The sequence below is a fragment of the Colletotrichum abscissum genome, assembly GCF_030869225.1.
Source record: "Colletotrichum abscissum strain IMI 504890 chromosome Unknown Scaffold_15.1, whole genome shotgun sequence".
In the NCBI taxonomy this organism is placed as follows: Eukaryota; Fungi; Ascomycota; class Sordariomycetes; order Glomerellales; family Glomerellaceae; genus Colletotrichum; species Colletotrichum abscissum.
In genome coordinates this window covers 462,021-481,748 of record NW_026850043.1, presented here as the reverse complement: position 1 = coordinate 481,748, position 19,728 = coordinate 462,021, and the positions used below count along the sequence as shown (strand labels likewise).

The following is a 19,728-nucleotide window of genomic DNA, read 5'->3' as shown; positions in this document are numbered from 1 at the left end:
GGCAGACTGTAGGGCTACATATGAACTGGTCCCAGGTTGAGTCCAATAAGTACGAGGCCCTCGGACTTCCCCCAGGCGAATATTACCCCAAGAGGGCGAAAATGGCAACGCCATTGGCTGGTACACAAGTGGGAATCTGCCGTGGGGCCATGCCGGTGAAGGGGGGCCGTGTTTCTGAGCGTCCTCGACGATCCGTCATCAGGAATTGGGTCAAATCCGAGGATTTACAGAGTCCCCTGAGAGGTGTAGACAGGCCGGGGAGCTCGGATTTATGATGGTCTCGTATAATAACGATATAACAAACATGCGATGCTGCCGCCATCAAAAAGGCTAATAGTCTTGTTCTAGACAAACATTGTACCTGCATCAACGGGAATTTATCACTGCGAGTTTGTTAGATTAAGCAACAATGGCGCCACTTATCGTCAACAACATTGAAGTCATCCAGGACCCCACTATCCCTCCAGCATGGCCAACTCCCAAAGAGCCTTCCCGCGTGGAGCTCTCAAGCGGAAGTCAAAAGACCCCAGAGCATCGTCCGCTCCCGTGCGACATCATCCTTGAGCGGGACCAGCCGTTGACGCTGCGCGACGGGACCCGCATCCGGGTTGACATCTTTCGGCCGAAGACGGACGAGAAGGTCCCTGCCATCCTGATGTGGTCGCCTTACGGGAAGACTGACACGGGTACGGCCCAATATGATGCCGATTGTGTTGTTGCGTACCAACTACTAACAGTATTTTCCAGGCACCCTGAATCTCCACGCAGTTCCTTTACGATGTGGCGTTCCCCTGAGCAAACTATCGGGTTACGAGTCGTTCGAGGGGTGGGATCTCCCTAACATGCGCCCTTACTATCAGACTTGAAAGACTGACTTGCCTCCAAGACTAGACCCCGCTGAATGGGTGCCGAAAGGCTATGCCATCATCAACGCAGACGCCAGAGGATGCGGTGACTCTGAAGGCGACATGAGGTCGTGGGGTACCCCAGAGGGCCAAGACGGCCACGACGCCATTGAGGATATCGCCAAGCTGCCCTGGTGCACAGGCAAGGTCGCCATGGCTGGCAACTCATGGCTTGCGCTGTGTCAGTGGTACATAGCCGCCGAGAGGCCGCCTCACTTGGCGTGTATTGCCCCTCTGGAGGGTGCGAGCGATCATATGCGCGAGAGTCTGTGCCGTGGCGGGATTCCTTCGATTGGGTTCGGGTCGATGATTAGCAATGTGGTTCGTGGTAAGTTGCACGCCTATCCATCTATAGGCTTCAACTATTCGACTCAACTGACTGTGCATCAGGTCGTGGTCAGCAAGAAAACAGCGTCGAGATGCTGCTTAAGCACGGGCAGGGTCTCAGAGCGTACTGGGATGACAAGAGGGCACGCATGGACAGGATTGAGGTCCCGGCCTACATCTTGGGCAGCTATTCGACGATGCTTCACACCATTGGGAGCTTCAGAGGTTTTGAAGAGATCCCTCACCAAAACAAATGGTTCGTTCAATGCATGCACCCTGGCCCAGGTCACAGTTAGTTGACTTCTTCCTAGGATGGTGACTCATGCTACGCAAGAGTGGTTCGACCTATACAGCCAAGAACGTACCGATGACTTGCAAAAGTTCTTCGACCGCTACGTGAAAGGCATCGACAACGGGTGGGAGAAGACTTCGCCGGTAAGGCTGGCCATGCTCGGCTACAACAAGCCACCCGTGATCGATCTCCCTTTTGACTCTCTTCCTTGGCTATCACCGAGTGCCACGAACACGGAACTCCAGCGTCTTTACTTGGGCGCCGACAAGACGCTGCAGCATTCCAAAAACACCGATACCGCAACCCTTGGCTATGAGGGCACGGAAACCGTGGTCTTCACGCACACCTTTTCCAAGTCTACGCAGCTGCTGGGCCCAACCAAGCTCGTGGTCCATGTATCCTGCCCTTCGGCTACAGACTTTGACGTCTACGCTCAGATTCGCAAACGAGATGCAAGCGGCAAAGACCTCGAGCATATTAACATTCCCCTCGAGGCACTCCCCGTGTCTGATCCCAAGGAAATCCCCAGCATCAACCCGCTCAAATACCTAGGACCCAACGGCAAGCTCCGCGCCTCCAAGCGCAAGGTCGCGCCGGAGCTGTCGCCCAACTACTGGCAGACGCTAGCCCACGACGAAGACATTGAGGTCAAGGCGGGCGAGATCGTCAAGATGGAGGTCTGGATATGGCCCACTGCCATACAGTTTGATGCCGGGGAGCAGTTGGCGCTCAAGATCACCGGCTCTGATAGTCTGGTGTTGCCAGAGTTTGAGTTCCTGGCCGAGAAGCCGAAGAATGCTGCTGGTCAGGTTGTCCACTTCGGCGGAGAGTACAAGAATTACTTGGAGGGGCATTGGCATGATTGAAGGGCTGAGATTCATGAAGCCCGGTTGGCTTTGGTTATTGTACACAGCAGTCCATCAGAGTCGTAATTGTGAGATCAAGTGTATCAAGTTTCTACGATTACAAAGCCTCACTCCAACGCCTGAAGGAACTTGGAAAAGTCCAACGTCCCAAGGCCAGTCGCCGGATCCCATCCAACAGTCGCAGACCACCCGCTCTCAACCTTCGTCCCGTAAGAGCAGCTTCCGCTAGATCCGCTCGTGACATCATTGATCGCGGAACGGACCTTGTCAGAGTACAGCAGCGGGTTAAGGAATCCCAAAGCAGGCTTTCCCTCCCTCATGCGCTTGTCGTTGGCGAGAGCGATCATCGCAGCGACGACGGGCGTGCTGGCGCTTGTCCCCTTCTGCGTCCACCCAGGCTGCATCAGGAACCGGGACCCAATGGCCGAGATGTCCGGGCTGCCGCGGCCGTTCGGTGCGTACCAGCCTGCGTGTGATCCGTTGATGCCGGCAATGTACGCCTTGGCCGCGGACTCCTGCCACGCCGGACGCTCAAAGTACTCACTGAATCCGCCGGAGCTGTACCACGCAGGCTCCGTCGGCGCATAGTTGCCCGTCGCGCCGACACCCGTGACCCAGGGACAGTCGACGGGGAACGTCGGGATAAACTTTGTCGTGTTCTTGCCGTCGTTTGAGATGCAGTCTCCTGAACCGATGCCCGCTGCGCCACCGTCGCCGGTAGCTACCAGAACAGAAACGCCGCGGGCGGCGACTTGCATGAAGAGGTCGCAGACGCGACGGGCGTACGGCTGCGGGATGAGCTGCTCATCGTCGGTGTAGGAGATGGAGATGACGTCTGGGATGGTCTCGCGGGCGAGCAGGGCCTCGAGGAACTCGATCCAGGGCTCGTGGGCGCTGTCCTTGGGATCCTTTTCTTTGCCGTCGGGCCCGATTTCGGGACCGCGGCCGCCAGTGGAGAAGTAGGTTGCGTTCATCGGCTGGATGAAGGGCATGCTGTACTGGATGTCCAGCAAAGCCTCGACGCCGTTGCCTTCGGTGGTGTCGCTGCCGCCGTTGATGGACTCCACCGTGAGGTTGTACTTTGGCGAGAAGGCGGTGGTGTTTCGGCGGGGGCTGTAGGACGCCAGAAAGGCTTGGAGAGTAGGAACATTGGGATATTGCTCTAAGAAGCCGGCGATGCCAAAGTCTGTGGGTGATGGTCCATTTGGCGGGCTGTAGTTGATGTTGTAGAGATCCACGATGCAGTCGGGGGTTGTGTAGTCCCAGCAGCTTCGAGGCACTGTGATGTGTCAGTGATGTGGTGACTTAGAAACCTGGCTATTGGGATCCGCCATGAACTTACTCGTGCTCTGTCGCTTTACTTTGCCAGACTCCCTCGCCTTGATCTGTCGTCTAGGCGGCTTGCTCATGAACTGAGTAACCGGGAAGACAAAGTCGACAACCTCTGAGACCTGGCTCGGAAGAGTGTACTCCTTGGCCCGCAACACAGCCTTCTCGCTCTTGTACTGATACTTGGAGAACTTGCAACCCAACAAGCGATTCGCTTTGACGACGGTGGTGTTTATGCGAACCCAAGGGCCGTCCTGAACAAAGCTTCGAATATCGTGAGCAGAAAGCCAAGTTGCAACGACAGCGTAGGCATCAGCGTTCGGCTCCTGGAACATCTTCAACAGATCGCGAGATACGTGTGCACCATACTCGGCATGATTTGGGTCGCTGGTCACCTCGAGACGTGCCTTGAGCTCCGACAAACCGGGCTGCTTCAACGCGACGGAAAGCTGGATCGTGTTGAGGTCATCGGCCGCAGCGATATGCCGCCAGCCCTGCGGGAGCTGCTTCACGACCTCGTGAACTGCATGGCCGCTAGTAGTCGGTTGACTGAGAGCGAAGCTGCTCAGAAGCAGAGTCGAAACTAACGATAGCCTCATATTCTCTGTCTTGTGGGCGTACAAGCTTGTGGGAGCGTGGCGAGTCTCACTCTCTGCTGCGGTCTGCTTGGGCTTGCAGCGTCACTTCATCTAATACTAGCGGCCAGCCTTCAGGGGCCGGGACAAGCTTTTCGGCAACTCGCCCGTATCACTCGACCCGCTGCTTGGCGATGAAGAACATCTTGGGTGGGATTTGACATCATCGTGGACTCTTTCCCCCTCCAGGGGTACCCATGCAACAATGCTTTCTAAAAGGTGAAATCTCCGCCAAAAAGCTCGTATCCAAAAGATCGAACGACTGCCGAATCCCGGTAGAACAAGTCAAAAAGAATACAACCTTCACAACGGGGCCAACCGTCGGCCCTACCGCTCTGGGCTTAACCCAAAATACTAGACGAAGCTTGATGGTGGTTCGGTGCATTGAACCAATCTCGCTTTGGCTCGACAATAGGAAAGCCGTTGATATCCACCATCTACCGTGCACTACGACCCCATATCAGCACTTTATTCGATGCCTGTCGCAATCTTAATACGAAAAATACTCTTCTCACGGCTCCCACCGGCGTTGGCGGCAGCTACTCTCCATGGGTTGTTTCGGGGCGATCATGGCCAAGCCGGGACTCGAGGCTGCGTGAACCTGCTTTCTCCGGAAAGTCGCCCGAATGTTCCTCGGTCTCGCAGGTCATAGGTCATATGAGATTCTTAAAAGTTAGTATCCGAAAATAGCATTAGCATGACCCCGGTCGTGATCTTCCCCGCCATGAACTTTCACGGACCAGGAGCCTGTGGCCATAACACCACGAGATGATAAGAGAACGTGAACCCTCACACCGGAGTTGAGCCTCTCTTCCACCACGCACCTCAGTCACTCGCTCAAATTCGCTCCTACCGACAAGATGCTTGCCCAGTCCCTTGTCATGACGGCCCTGGCCAACGGCGCCCTCGCGGCCATCCCCACCGTCAGCGTCCCTCTGCACTACTACTACGGCGGCGGCCACAAGATCGCCACGAACCTGGTGAACTCGGCCGCAAACACCTCGGTTGAGGTCGTTTTCGACCAGGGCTCCGAGAACTTCTGGGTCTTTGGCCCGAACGCCATCAACAACTGGGGCTGCACCGGCTTCTTCTGCCAGGGCCAGTGCAACGCCACGGCCGAGCCCTTCTACGACTACCCTCACAGCGCGACGGCCAAGAAACCCGAGACGTTCGTGACGCAGTACGCCTACGGTGGGTACACCAAGATTGTCCAGGGCAAGGAGAGCGTCAACGACACATTCCTCTTTGCCGGCGACGCCGGTCTCACGTCAAAGGTGGACGCCCGCGTGGCTATTGCCAACTACATGCAGCAGCGCCTGTTGGACGGCGGCCAGTGCAAGCCGGCCCCGTATGACCTCGGCATCCTCGGCGTGGCGCCCTTCTACCGTACCGCAGAGTGGAACACCACCGGCCCTCATGTCCGTCAGGATCTCCTCGAGAAGGGAGCCATCAGCGCCCCCGTCCAGAGCATTTGGTTCGACGAGGCTCCCGCCGACTGGAAGGGCACCTTCACCGGCAACGCCGTCTTCGGCGCCATTGACCTGTCCAAGTTGACGGGTGACCTCGTCCGGGTGCCTCTCGTCGAGAACGATGGTCTCGGTGCCACTGTCGGATACTTTGTCTCTCCTCCCACCGTCAAGGTCAAGAACGTCACCCTCGACAAGTCGGAAGTGACCACAAAGTCCTGCATGATCGACTCTGGCACCCAGATCAACGACCTGCCCATCGGTGATGCTGGCCTTGCAGCCTTCTTCGCTGCCGCCGGTCTCACCCGTGATTCCATCGGTCACGTCTCCTACAACGGCAGCTGCGATTCCGTTCCCAAGGACCTCACCATCGATCTCGAGTTTGCCGGTGCCGACGGTAAGAGCGTGACCATCAAGACTCCTATCCGTAACTACATCCGCAACAACGCGGATGCCGAAGCTGGGCTCTGCGCACTCAACATTGACACCGGCGCTTGCATGCTTGGTGCTCCCTTCGCCACCTCTGCGTTCTTCGCTGCCGATGATGCCAAAGGCGAGATTGCGCTGGCACAGGGTGGTATCTCGAAGAGAGGTAGCAAAGCGGATGACGCCTCTCTGTCTCTCACTATTCCCTGAACAGGGATTCGGTCGCGTGGATAGTAATTCAATAATCGTTAATCGTTAAATCTCAAGAAAGTGCAAGTAGCCATATCTGCGTGGAGAAACATCAAATCCAATCCGTCATTGATCTGATATACCGCTCATGAATCCGCTCGGTGGTGGCAATCTGGTACAACACAATACAAACCAGCTTAAAGTAAAGGCGCCTTGCTGTCCACCCGCGTCTTGACTCTGACGTGGAAGTCCACCGGTCTCAAGTTGAACCACCCGTCCTGTTTCAACTCATACGAAGGATCCGCCATAGTGAAGTCCACCTCCTTGATCAACTTGGCCACCACAACCATGTTCCACAACCACGCATAGTGCTTACCAATGCACTCTCGCTTTCCATTACCATAGGACCTTCTTACACTCAAAGGCAGCTGCTCGTACTTGTCACCCATCATACGCTCAGGCTTGAAAGCCAATGGGTCTTCAAAGACCGAAGGATCCCGGTTCACACCCGCGAGAACGACGATCATGGGCTGGTTGTAGGCGATCTGATACTGGCCTCCTGCGAGGAACACGGGGCTCTTGTCACCGTCCTTAGGGATGGGCTCAATGTTGAACCCTGGGGCGGCGAAAGAAAGCCGCAGAGACTCGCGGACGATGCCCTCGATATATTTGAGCTGCGAGAGGTGCGCAAAGGTCAACTCACCGTCACCGACAACACGATTGAGCTCATTGCGCGCGGTAGTGATGACATTAGGGTTCTTCAGCAGGAAGTAGATGGCAGTGCTGACCATGCCTGGCGCCGTGCTGCTGCCGATGGGCATGGAGACTATTTCGTCAATGACTTGGGTGTGAGTCAAAGCCTTCTCCGACTCGGAGTCCACTGTGCTGAGAAGGGCAGCCAAGAGATCCTTCCTGTCCGATGGATTGGATTTCCGGTATTGGACCAGATCTTCGGCGTATGCCCGCATCACTTGCTTTCCCTTCTTGAACTTGCTTCCATAAAAGAGCCAGTTGAAGAGACCAGGTCGATTAGGTCGCTGCATTGCCTCGGATGTCGAGTCCTCCATGCCTCGAAGCATCGGGTGTTCTGGTCCAGTAAGACATTTGAGCTTCTTGCCGAAGAGTGCCAGCGTCGTAGCCTCGAGGTTCAATCTGTTGAGCTCGCCAATGGCAGACACCTCAGCGTTGACGCCGAGGCCCTTCCACTTCTCGAGAAGCTCGTTTGTCGTGCTGAGCATGTCCGTAAAACGCTCCGCCACGGACGCTGCCGTCAATTTGGGGGCGATGATGCGGTGGGCGATGCCCCAGTTTTCCTCGTGGTCGTAGGCTGTGAACAGAGCATCGTGGACTGCGTATCGGATCTCGACGATGGGACCGCCGACGTACTTGCGGAATCGTTTCTCGTCGCAAAGTTCCTCTACAAGCGCGGCACCAGCAACGAAGACGATTGTTTTGTTGAGGACTTTGATTTGAAAGATCTCGCCGTACGTCTCGGAAAGCTTCTTGAGAGACGCCCAGGTGTTCTTGGTGTCGATGTTCTTGATGTTGCCCAAAATAGGCACCCCTGGTGGTCGTGGAATCGGGGTCGCCATCGTGTGAAATATGAGGACAGTGATCTAGATGGAAGACTAGGATGGAATTTGGAGAAAGCGGTAGCTAGCGGGAACAGCAAACCGGTCCAAAAGAAAAAAAAAAGCTGCCCGACCTCGAGCCTTAAAACGAAATGCCCAGCATCTCCCAAGTTCCCAGGTCTGAGATGTGGAATCCTCTTTGTTACCCCTTCGCGTCACTGGCCCAAAGCTATCTCTCGACTGTCTCACCGGGTCACGGCATCTCCCAGGCGCGACGGCCCGTATTTTGCTAACGCAACTGCTGTCATTGGGTCGACTGGCGTCGGTGTCACGGTGTTTGGCTGTTTTCGTCCAGTTCGGAGAATCATGTCTCACAAGGTCAGACACTACGCTGAACGAGTGCTGATTGCGCCTCGCCGTTACACCTCTGTGGGGAGTCTGCATTGTGTCATGCTCGTCATCACATGAATATCGCCAAAATCTAGGTTTGACGGTGGATGTAGACAGAACATCGTCGTGCAAGTTGGCAGGTAGTCGGAACTTTTCTGCAGGCCGCGTGGGTGCGGTCCGGTTAAGTGTTGTTGTGAAAACGCCCAGCAAACTCCGGGCCCGCATCGGTGTCTCTGATCTTTTGAACTTGAAACTATGCGAAATATCACCAGATGGGGAAGCAATTCCGGAGATCTGCAAAATGATTCTCCCTAGCTGATAATCGAGCAAGACATGTATTAGTTGGCCAGACATTAAGCTTATTATCATTGGTTCGATATCGCTATGCATGTGTACCGCGTTGTCTGTGTACCATCGTAATTTCTCTAACCTGATAAAATACTTCCTACTTTCGACGACACCGACCATGCATGCCTTGTGTAGAACATGACATTTTGAGGGCAAAGTCACCCTATTGCCGATCTTGCTGGTAGTATTCATGAACGTCAACTCGATGCTTGCTCACAATGCAATGGACAGCTACTTACTCCACAGGATGATACCCATATTCATTTTACCTCGATGGTCGACTATAACGTTCGCCGATGGCTGGCTTACCTTAGTCAGATAGACACCTCGTCAGATGTTGAAGGTGAGTCAATATGGTATCAAAACCTGACTGAAAACTACATGGGTACACATCCACTACACTCCTTCGTAATGGCCAAAAATGAAGATGCGACCAGTGTGGATTGAACACACGACCTTCAGATTGAATGAATGAAGTTTTCAATGGGTCTTGTTGACCCATACTTCAGTCTAACGCTCTCCCAACTAAGCTATGTTCGCCGCTCATCTTCGAGCCCACCTACCGTTCGATGGATTCATGTTCGCCATCGGCAATTGTTCGACAATACGCAACGGAATTCTTAATATCACGTTCATCACGGATCAATTCGGTATTTTCACCTGGATTCGGGCGCAATGTATTCTTCACTCACGTCTTTGATAGTGGCCTCGGCCCGGGTCCTTGATAGCTTCGATCTCAAGATAATTGAGTCCGGAGCACGGCTTATGAGAGACAATTAGAAACGAACACACTCTAAAGTATAGTTAAAAGTTTTTAGCAGTTGAAAGGAGCATTGATGGAACGACAAGTTCGATTTTTGGAAACCCTGTTCAAAGTACATACATAGTACGTGAAGGCGTGCTCCTTATTTCCTGACTTTCCAGTACAGAACCAAGCCTCAAATTTTACTGATCAAGTCTGGACCATGAATCCAATGCACCCAATTTTCTGGTAGGTCTTGGACCGCCATTGTGTCCTGAGCACATAAGAAAGAGTCGACAAGTTCGGCAAACCCCCCTGGATATTGCCAGTGTGGAGCATGACCAGCATCCGGAAACTCGTAGACACTGACAGCAGCATTATACATTCGTCTCGCCATAGCTTGGCATGTTTGTCTTTCGAAGACATAATCGTGAGATCCTGGTTTTTCCATAAGCAATCAGTACTCACTTCTCTAAGGTTTCAACTCTGCTTACTGTCAGTCAAGATCCATGATGTGCACTAACCTCTGATTATCAGAACCGGAATTCTCAGTTCGTCGAAACGCCCGAAAGAGCCTTCTGATGAGTGTTTTGGATTCATAAACTTAGCAAACGCCTGTACTTGACGTCGGGTGCTATCGGCATCAATCAAATCGGATCAATCATCTCTGGCCGCAAGCATTCTCCGAAACGTCGCTCTCCCCGCTGCTTGACTGGCATCTGAAGAGTGAAAACAAAATTCCAGCAGCGCAGCTTCCTGAGACTCATGATCATGTGCCATACGGATACCCTGAAAGGGTGCGGGCGGCGGGAGTATGACTCCTGGTCCAATACTTGGAAGGGATCCAATGAGGATCAGACGGCGAACCAAAGCTGGATAATTCAAAGCCAGCATCTGAGCCGCGCATCCGCCCATCGAAAAGGCCAAGACATCCACTTGATTAAATCCGAGTTGTACGATGAGTTCTGCGCAATAATCCGACCAGCCTGCGTAAGATGTAGGCACTTGTCCTTCGGATCTGCCGACACCAGCGTTGTCAAAGAGAATGACTGGCCGCTTCTCGGCTATCTTATTCATAGAAACCGGATCTATCTGGCTCATTGTAGCCCTGGTTGGTGTGAGACTACACTCTTCACCTGGATGCTGGCTGATGTGGACTGACCTGAATGATACGAGATGAATCACCGTAATCCCAACGTTCGGTCTCAACCAACGATACGCCATCTTCAAGCCCTTGACCAAGATTGACTGATTAGGAGCATTTCCGTATCGTGCCATATTCAAGCCGATAAATCCTGATGCTACGATCTTCAGAAAAAAATAGCACATGTAGTTTAGCTAGACTCAACGTACTTGCCAGATTCTTGCCTGGCTTTATATCTTCACTTCTTGGTTCACTTCACGCAAGCACATGGGCTCGGTAACCCCAAATGTTGATCTCAATGGCAAGCACCACATCGCATGGGAAAACATCACCCAACAGAAGCTGCAAGGCAATATTTGCCGGCACCAGAAGAGAACCTCTCCTGCATTCCAAGAAAACCGACGGCTTGCCGCTACTCGAACCTTATCCCTCAGTATGTTCCCTCGCACGTCCAGAAATGCGCTGCACATGGCTTCAATGATTGGAGTCGACGGACGTACGACTACTGCAGTCAACAGGTGACTTTGCAGATGTGCGATAACCATGGGTAGATCAATGGAAAGCCAGTCAACTTTCCTCCCCAACAGTAGCCAATAACAAGACAAGTTAAAGACATTAGTACACTTAAGGAGCAAGTGCAGCTAAGGAAGCGATACCTGCATAAAGAAGAATGGGAATGACGTTCCTGTAGCAAGTTCCCCAGTGCCGCCCGTCCCACCCCACGAGAGAAGTCTCCAGCACGTTCACCGGCCGAAAGCCGTGAAGGTCCGCAACTATCTGCACTCATACTTTCACCGGCGCCGAAGCCAATCCGGGCTTTCAACGCGTCAATTCTTTACGATTGGTCGGGATAGAACCTCGCTCCGAACACCCAGGAGCGAGTCATTGAATAACCTGATGCAGCAAAGTCATCACTCGCAGAACCATGTGGACACCTTCGGTGAATGATGGGATGGCGGCTCCTGCCAAGGCGCAAGCCAGGCCCTGAATGCCACGACCTGGTCGCCGAACTTGCCGTAGAGGCTTAGCTCGACCACTAACGTCCACTAGCATACACGTTAAGCCTATCTGTTCAGGAAATCCCAGTCACGCGTTTATCCGAGAACGGAAATCCCCAGTCGTGCTTTCTCCCAGCTTGGTCAGCAGGTGGTTTCACGCTCGAGAGGCGGGAAGAAGCTCGCCGGTTGCGGTTATGGAACATGGAAGAACACTGCCTTTTGAGACATCGGAGGGTCGGAAGGTCGGAGCTCAAGGAATCGTGAATTATGAGAAGCCCGCGCAACACGAAGTGTTTGATTATCTTGACAAGTGCGACTGGATATACTCCAGATGGGAAGTGACATCGAAACTGGGCCGCTAAGAATCCAACCACACCTACCCCAATGATCTTCAACAGGCATTTCAGAGCTTCAATCAGATTATCGTCATGTGGCTGGAACATCCCATAGGAACATTGCATCGTGAGTCGTGACATACGACTTCGTTCCTTTGCTTCTCTTCCATGTCGTACTTGGGCACCTACCGATGCGTTTCGCTTCCTGCATCCTACATCCTACATCACACTGCAAAGAGGTACATGTAAGCAATGTTATAGAACTTAGTCGAGCACGCGTTTTCAGCTCAAGCGGAAGTTACATGGGAGATATTCGTAGTTGATTTTCGATCCAAATTGACTGCTCACTTGATTTCGACGCGTTTATTGACGCATATTCTGCCCATTGCTTGCTTTGAGTCATTCTTGGATTTCATTCAGTAACAACCAGACTAAGAACGGCAAGATCTGTTGTTGAAGCAATTAGTCGCCTTGAACAGAGTTTATTAGCCCCCAAAGCATCTGCGTGGAGACGATTCTGTAAAGTTCAGCTACATTCCTAAAGGCAAAATCGATTCGTCTGACTTCGGTCGTACGGAAGTAGAAGTAACGATGTACAATTGCTACGTGACTTGTTGCAGTTCGAATATCATAGCCACTTCCACAAGATCTTGTAACCGACAAATCAAGACAAGGCAGAAATACCCTAATATTGAAAGTTGGTCAGGAAGCACTCTTTCCATAAAGACGGTATGGTTGCAATGAATTGAAGCCCCTCTAACCGCAGAGGACATCGGATAACATGGGTTTCGTTCGTTCTACATTATTTCGCGCTCAAACACTTTCAATATGAAGCCAACAGACTATCCCGACATACAGGATCTTCGAAAAGCTATACCACCGGGCTGTTTTCTTCCCTGTCCGCAGACCTCTCTCTACTACATCTCCAGAGACATCGTGGCGTCAGCAGTACTAGTTTACTTCGCCTTCAAGTACATCAGAGAAGATCAACTCGGGCAGACTCTGCCCTTCATAGCTTGGGGAGCATACTCATTCCTCCAAGGACTTATCTGTACTGGGATCTGGGTACTGGCTCACGAGTGCAGTCATGGGTCACTCTTTGTCTCGACAAAGCTGAACGACGGAATTGGATCTGTACTTCATTCCTTTCTGATGGTACCGTACTTTTCCTGGAAGCCCACTCACCGGCGCCATCATCGGTTTACCGGGCACGCAACTAGGAATGTCGCCTTCGTGCCAGCCATGAAACCAGTCGATTCTGATAGAGACATATTCTCTCCTTCGGGGTTCATGGAAGATTCCGATGTTCCAGTCGTTCAAGCAATCTCGTTGTTAGGACAGCAGCTATTCGGTTGGCCTCTACATGCTTTCTTTAATCTGTCTGCTGGTAAAGACAGTCTCCTGCGAGATGTTTCTGTAACCGAGCGTGGGCTGAGAGTCAGTCTCTTTGATCCTTGGAGCTCTGTTGTTAAGAATAACGAAGCATGGAGCGTGTTGGCCTCTGACTGCGGTCTTGGCATCATGGGTTGCTTTTTGGGCTGGTGTGGCCAGGAATTTGGGTCAAAAACCATGGTTCTGCTATACCTTCTACCCTATCTATGGGTTAACAATTGGTTGGGTATGAGAACCTCTCAAATTCTCCAACAGGTGGAAGCTTTTGGGGCGATTTCAGTTAACATCAAAGCAGTTGCCATCAACTATCTCCAACATAACCATGCCCAAGTGCCTCACTATACCGATGAGGGGTGGAACTTCACCAAAGGGGCTCTATCAACAATCGACAGAGACTTCGGCTTTATCGGGAGGCACTTCATCTAATCATAGACAGACATGTGGTCCATCATCTATCTCCGGAAGTTGCTCCTCGGAAACTAACTTCATGGAGAAATATTCAATCAAAGTGTATGTGCTAACCTCATCGAATTATAGAAGAATACCATTCTACAAGACTGATGCAGCCACAACTGCTATCAAGCCACTATTGGGGGGGCTTATACCATTACGAAGGCAGGAGTTTTCTGGGTCAGCTATGGTACCAGTCTTGCACACTGAAGTATTTAGAAAACGACCCCAATCGTCCCGGCTACACCCGATGGACGTTGTAAGTGGAGAATTTGGCGTTGGCATTTGGTGATGCGGGATTTGCATTTGATGGAGGCAGTCGCATCAGTCTAGATTTGAGAAATAGCATTGAGCATTGAAAAATTGCATGCAAGCTTCCTGGAACGCCTGTCACCCGTGCCGAACCTATTTGCATGATATCTAAGACATTTTATCCCCGACACCTTCCATGTTCCGACTTCGCTAAGCCCCAGTTCTTATCTTACTTGGGCAGGTCTGAAGTTGAGCTCGCGTGAGATGGCTTGTGTTTGGGCTGCCACATCTCAGAATCTCCGATCTTGTCGACAGTGATACCAGCTCGTCCGGCAGGGTTCAAGCCAGCCTCCAACTGCCTCTTATAGGAAACGTTCCGCAGCCTCTCGGCTTCAGCTGGGGTGAGCTTCAACTGCATACAGGTTCAGTCAGTGACTGTTGCGGATCTGAACATATCGAATTGGACTAGAACTTACGTATATCTCGATACCAATTGCATGCATGGCAAGTGCTAGCCAGAGTGCCATACCGAACGGCATGCCCGCCGCTGCACCGGCTTCAGCAGCCGATGTAGGGCTAATGATGTTCGCGTGGACGATTGTTTGCTGAGCAGGGTTCTCTCCAGAGAAATAGGATGCACAAGCGGGATAGAGCTCAAGAGTTCGGTTCATGTTGTCAACCATAAAAGCCACTTGATCGCAAGGACGCGCCGTGTAGTATGTTCCAATGCTGCTGATTACAGCCGCGGCCGAGAACTGAATAAGGCGAAGAGTAATGATGGAGCCAGCCTAGTTGCGGTGTCAAATTAGGATTTTGTCTTCAATAAGACGCAGACATGTGTTGGGGTAAGCTTACGTAGAACCAAGCTCGTAGCATCCAAGCCCGGTGCTGCTCGATCTGAAGTCGCTTGATGTTGACGAATGCCAGCGTGAGCGCAGTGACGAACGCAATCGCCATAACACCAACACCAACTTGGGTGTCCAACGTGCCTCCAAAGGCATTCCTCGCAATCATCAAGGCGCCAGCAATCCCAACAAGTCCGAGAAGAATAACGACATAGCCGTTGATACGATGGAAGAGAAGGACTTTGTGACGAAGTACAGGCACGAATTGGAAACATGCCAAAAAGCTGGCGGGCAAGATTCCAGCTAGGTGGATGATGAGACCGGCTTTTTCATGGTCTTTCTGGTAGTTGAAACATTCTCCTGGGGCCGCTCCACTGCAGAAGGTGTCGAAGTTGAGGTACTGAAATCGTGCGAGGGTAAACCCCATGAGTGCACCGAAGAAGATGAAGAAAAGGACGAAGTTATAGCCCTTGGAGAATCCTAGGGGGTTATAGACCTTTCGCGTTGCGGCGACGAAGCCATTGGCTGGCGGGCGAGTTGGCTGAACCATGGTGACTTTAATAATGTGATCTCGGAAGTTGATATGAATGGTGTCGAGAAGATGTTGCGAAGTTATGAATAGGTGTCTGGTATTTGAAAATTGTTTTGGTGAGTATTCTTATCCTCTCCCATTCTCGTTCACTGCCAGCAGAGGTTTCCATCTCTTATAACTTGTAATTTGCACATTCCGTTGTCCTCTCATCGCGATCTCATTCTGATGGAGACGACTGCTAACGCACTCTTGGAGTCGACATGACCGGGATCGACACGCACTTCTCTGCAAGGTCTGAGAGGCGCATGGACGATTTGGGAAAGAGAATGCGCGACTGCTTAGCACACAGGGGCTGCCGTGTCTCGTTAATTCAAAGTTTGAAGTTGAATTCAACCGCCAAAACGCCATCTTGGCGTCGAAAGTTGAGCCTAGCTCTGACCGCCAGGGAGATCTCTCGATCTCGCCCAACATCCTACAGACTCATAGTCCACAGCGCGCACAATGGTTCCCAAACGGGGTTAGTTCCGTTCTGCTTTCACAGCCGTTTGAGTGGATTCACGTAAGCATGCGGGCGTTGAATACGACTGGGCTTAGCCCAATCCTTCGCCCCAAATGTTTAAGCAGCGGCGCATCCTTCCCCCGTGTCTTGGAAGAGAATGTAGTCGTCATTGAGACTGGAGGTGAATGCTGGTTTGATTATTCCGCGAGCTTCGTCATTCGCTCTAGCCTCTCACTACCTAATCTCTCAGTTGCTCAGCCATGAGAAGTCTGACGCATCCCATACCCAAGACCTTGGCGTCTGTCCGCGCGCACCGTAGGGCGAAGGCTATATACAATCTTACCGATTGCTCGCGCCGCGCACTCGGTACTTTTTCGATTGAACTGCTGGCCCAAGAAGGACTTTAAAATTCCTCCGTAATCATAAACGGGCCACATCCCGCGCCGTCACCATGCCTTTTTGAGAAGCATCTCGCGCCGCGAACCCACATCACCCTCCCCGACACCGTTGATACTTTCCTCGACATGGTCGGAGTTCCCGGACGCTCCAAAGGTTGCAACACGTGTAGGAAGCGTAAGAAAGGCGTAAGTCTGCCAAGATGGGATGATCAATTCGTCTGTTATAACACGACGCGTCCCGCTGCTGACAGAACTGCTGCCAGTGCGACCTACAACGACCTTCATGCGGGCAGTGCATAAAGGCAGGCTTAGAATGTGCAGGCTACGAAAGGAAACGCATCTTCGTCAATGTGACCAAGCCGCCGACGGGCAAAGACTTCAAGGTGACGGCTTTGGTGCCAGTCACACCCGCCCTTGTTCAGACGCGCTCATTATCCCAGTCTGCCTTTGAGGAGCGGATCCTCGAGCTCTTCTGGGATGGCTATATGCCTGATGCTCCGAAATGCACTCCTAGGAGTCCCATCATGAGGTATTCCAACGCAGACTGGGCGACAACCGTGCGAGATCTCTACCGCACCGACGCCGCCTTGCGTCTGAGCTTACTGGCACTCAGCTTGGGCACCATAGGTCGTCGCGACAAGCAGCAGTGGATGATAGACGATGGTCTCAAATTTTATTGCAATGCCTTGACTGAGATGAATGTTGCCTTACGGCATCCCAAAAGATGGAAGTCAGATGCCTTGATGGTGACTTCAAGAATCCTGGGCTTCTATGAGGTGAGCAAGTAGTCTTCGCCCGAGAACAACATTGAGGCTCACTAACTCCCCCCCGAAAGTTGCTCTATGGGGCAGACGATCGAGAGCGACATGGTATCTCTCAAGCTGAAAGTTGGGAGGGGCATTCTTTAGGCGAACTCGCCCTCATCATGCAGCGGACTCCAGAGGCACATATCGACGGCCATGGCCACGACCTGTACGCTTCTGGTCGACTTCATCTGGTCAGTTGAAACCTGCCCTTCCACATGAATCAAGTCCTCTCTACTTAAGTCATGCTGATAATAAAATGCAGGTCATATCTCATGTCAAGCGCAGACGACGGTTTCCGTTAAGCCACCCGGCCTGGAAGACGGTTCCGTGGCAGAATGTCCCTAAGACCCCAAAGGATATCTTGATCGACGTATTTGTTGACATCCCTGGGCTTCTGGAAGACCTGGACCATATGAACAGCTGCAAAGACCTAGAGGAGAAAGAATTAAGGCGCCTTACTCTGATCAAAGAGTGTTGGCGAGTGGACGAAGAGCTCAATTGGTGGCTCGATAATTTGAGCCCCAAAAAAGAACTTGAAGAACTCGCGACTCGTGGCTCAAATAGTCCGACAGCCTGCGACGTCGCTGTTGCATCGATCATTACGTTATACTGGACTATTTGTATTCTCACCTACAGCACTCTTCGCCTTGCAATCGGCACAAAGTCACCGGAGTTGCCCGAACGAACGGACCCCCGCCTCTATTGCACCAAGATAGCCAACATTGTCGACGTCTTCTTCCATCCTTCTGCGGGAACCTTTGGAATACAATCAGCGCCGTTGCCAATCGGCATGGCTCTGGTGTACCTTAACTCGTACGAAGAAGGGTTCAACTCAGAAACCAAGTTCAAGCTTGTAAGCTTTTTTGGACGGACCGCAAACAACGGCATCAGTATTGGGAAGTTCTTGATGAGCACCCAGAGAGATGGGCTCAAGCCCAAGACCAGCGTCGAACTGTCACCCGAAGGTATCAAGGCAAAAGCAAAAAGCTGGTTGGGCGTTGTACCCCGAGAGGGCCCAGTCTGCCAGCCATTGCGATCTGCTTCAAGCCAGGCACTAGCCTGTCAGTGAAGCTCCCTGTGTTTTCGAGGCAGATCTAGCGATGCAAGAGAAACACAAATCTTCCTCTGCGGGGATAGTTATGACAGGAATGAATATTTTTACGCAATCCTTGACTAGCTCACCGAGACGAGGGCTTCGTGACTCCACACATCGACCACCTGGCTCCATATTGCGCAAAATTCTCCCCGACACCCATCGAATTGGCACAACATCGCCATCAACCTCATCAGCCCTGGTGGTCTAGCGGTATGATTCTTCCTTAGGGTTATTGAGCGATCAAACACCATCTTGGAAGAGGCCCCAGGTTCGAATCCTGGCCAGGGCCGCGATACCTTTTGTCTCCTCCAGAAGGATATCCTTGTCTATATAGTGAATGTCCCAACTTCGCTTTTTTGTGTTGTTTCTGGCCACCTCATTCTTCCACTGACGTACCTCAACTTTTTTCTCTGAGGCGCAGCCGAGGGGCTCTGGATAGCGACATGTAGTTGCTCGAAGTTTTGAAGCTGGATGTTATGGATGGAAGAGTATGGAAACACGCAATCACCAGCATGATGGACTATGCCCATTTCTTCTTTTTCAGCAGTTAAAAAGGCTTAGTTATGTATTTGAAGGTTTGGTGAGAGTAGATCATTTAATTGCTCTTAAGCCACGACTTTTGTATACGCCTTACTGATCTAGGGCTCAATCCCTCGTCCGGACTCCGGTGGGCAACCCAGTGAATCCTAGGTTCCATATCAGGCCACGTGAAAGTGATACCTTATTCCCTCATGGGCTGCTACTGCCACTCAAGAAGCCCGGCCAGGTACCCAATTGAGCCGGTTTCCGATTTCACCTTACCCAAAACTCGCCAGTAAGGCACAAACAACCAGTCATGCCTATGCCATATTGGTCGGCTTGCATTATATATCGAAGTCGGGCAATTATGGAAGCTTCCGTGCATTATTTCTCCTATTGGCTATAATAGAACTTGGAAGCATGACGAACACGACTTTAAGTTGTGCTGGGGGAGGCAATCCCCTAGGTGAGGCACAGCCGTTGGACTGGCCCGATCCGGTTCCGGATCCGACGCTGTCCTGCAGGTGAACGACGAACTAGACTGCATTGAGGTATCGTAACCCCACCATAGCTGTTGTTGCCAAGATGATGGGCAAAGCCGGGCTAAACTGAACCTCCGCAAATATGCAGTCACTCGACATCGTCAGGTTTCGCTTCTTTGAAGGCTCCTAGCGATTGGTGTGCTCGGGTTCGGGCAAAGGCTGTGCAGAGCTCGGCGGTATAGCTCGTGAAGATGAATCCTCAACACAACATTGCTTAGATTGAACTCTCGATGAGTTGGGTTTCCTTCGATTCACCGACATCGTCAGGACGTCATGACTTTCTAAACGACAGACTGGATACAGAAGACATTACAACTATACAGAGACCTGTGCGGCGCAGACTCAAGTCAAATCGTGATATAAGACAAGATGCCACGAACTGCTGGGCTAGAATGAATGTAAATCAACACCCACAACACATTGACTGAACACCA

At 52.0% G+C, this 19,728-nt stretch overlaps 8 protein-coding genes across 8 annotated transcripts; 4 read left to right on the top strand and 4 right to left on the bottom strand.

Annotated features, from left to right (window-relative positions):
* Positions 1–409: 409 nt before the first annotated feature.
* Positions 410–2,390, top strand: CABS01_07115 (uncharacterized protein; the record flags this gene model as incomplete). The annotated part of the gene is made up of 5 exons (XM_060540479.1): positions 410–686; positions 748–826; positions 887–1,233; positions 1,296–1,488; positions 1,544–2,390. 5 exons carry the CDS (start codon positions 410–412, stop codon positions 2,388–2,390), a joined length of 1,743 nt encoding a protein of 580 aa, XP_060403364.1.
* A 107-nt stretch (positions 2,391–2,497) lies between these two features.
* On the bottom strand, positions 2,498–4,318 carry CABS01_07114 (tripeptidyl-peptidase sed4; the record flags this gene model as incomplete). The annotated part of the gene is made up of 2 exons (XM_060540478.1): positions 2,498–3,669; positions 3,733–4,318. 2 exons carry the CDS (start codon positions 4,316–4,318, stop codon positions 2,498–2,500), a joined length of 1,758 nt encoding a protein of 585 aa, XP_060403363.1.
* Positions 4,319–5,214: 896 nt separating this feature from the next.
* On the top strand, positions 5,215–6,456 carry CABS01_07113 (uncharacterized protein; the record flags this gene model as incomplete). The annotated part of the gene is made up of 1 exon (XM_060540477.1): positions 5,215–6,456. The coding sequence occupies one exon, from the start codon at positions 5,215–5,217 to the stop codon at positions 6,454–6,456; it is 1,242 nt and encodes a 413-aa protein (XP_060403362.1).
* Positions 6,457–6,632: 176 nt separating this feature from the next.
* Positions 6,633–8,027, bottom strand: CABS01_07112 (cytochrome P450; the record flags this gene model as incomplete). Its single annotated transcript, XM_060540476.1, has 1 exon — positions 6,633–8,027. One exon carries the CDS (start codon positions 8,025–8,027, stop codon positions 6,633–6,635), a length of 1,395 nt encoding a protein of 464 aa, XP_060403361.1.
* Positions 8,028–10,860: 2,833 nt separating this feature from the next.
* CABS01_07111 (uncharacterized protein) lies at positions 10,861–11,175 on the bottom strand (the record flags this gene model as incomplete). Its single annotated transcript, XM_060540475.1, has 1 exon — positions 10,861–11,175. One exon carries the CDS (start codon positions 11,173–11,175, stop codon positions 10,861–10,863), a length of 315 nt encoding a protein of 104 aa, XP_060403360.1.
* Positions 11,176–13,205: 2,030 nt separating this feature from the next.
* CABS01_07110 (fatty acid desaturase) lies at positions 13,206–13,781 on the top strand (the record flags this gene model as incomplete). Its single annotated transcript, XM_060540474.1, has 2 exons — positions 13,206–13,581; positions 13,651–13,781. The coding sequence occupies 2 exons, from the start codon at positions 13,206–13,208 to the stop codon at positions 13,779–13,781; spliced, it is 507 nt and encodes a 168-aa protein (XP_060403359.1).
* A 505-nt stretch (positions 13,782–14,286) lies between these two features.
* On the bottom strand, positions 14,287–15,452 carry CABS01_07109 (uncharacterized protein; the record flags this gene model as incomplete). Its single annotated transcript, XM_060540473.1, has 3 exons — positions 14,287–14,469; positions 14,534–14,845; positions 14,913–15,452. The coding sequence occupies 3 exons, from the start codon at positions 15,450–15,452 to the stop codon at positions 14,287–14,289; spliced, it is 1,035 nt and encodes a 344-aa protein (XP_060403358.1).
* A 1,005-nt stretch (positions 15,453–16,457) lies between these two features.
* On the top strand, positions 16,458–18,206 carry CABS01_07108 (uncharacterized protein; the record flags this gene model as incomplete). Its single annotated transcript, XM_060540472.1, has 4 exons — positions 16,458–16,517; positions 16,595–17,107; positions 17,167–17,328; positions 17,400–18,206. The coding sequence occupies 4 exons, from the start codon at positions 16,458–16,460 to the stop codon at positions 18,204–18,206; spliced, it is 1,542 nt and encodes a 513-aa protein (XP_060403357.1).
* Positions 18,207–19,728: the final 1,522 nt, after the last annotated feature.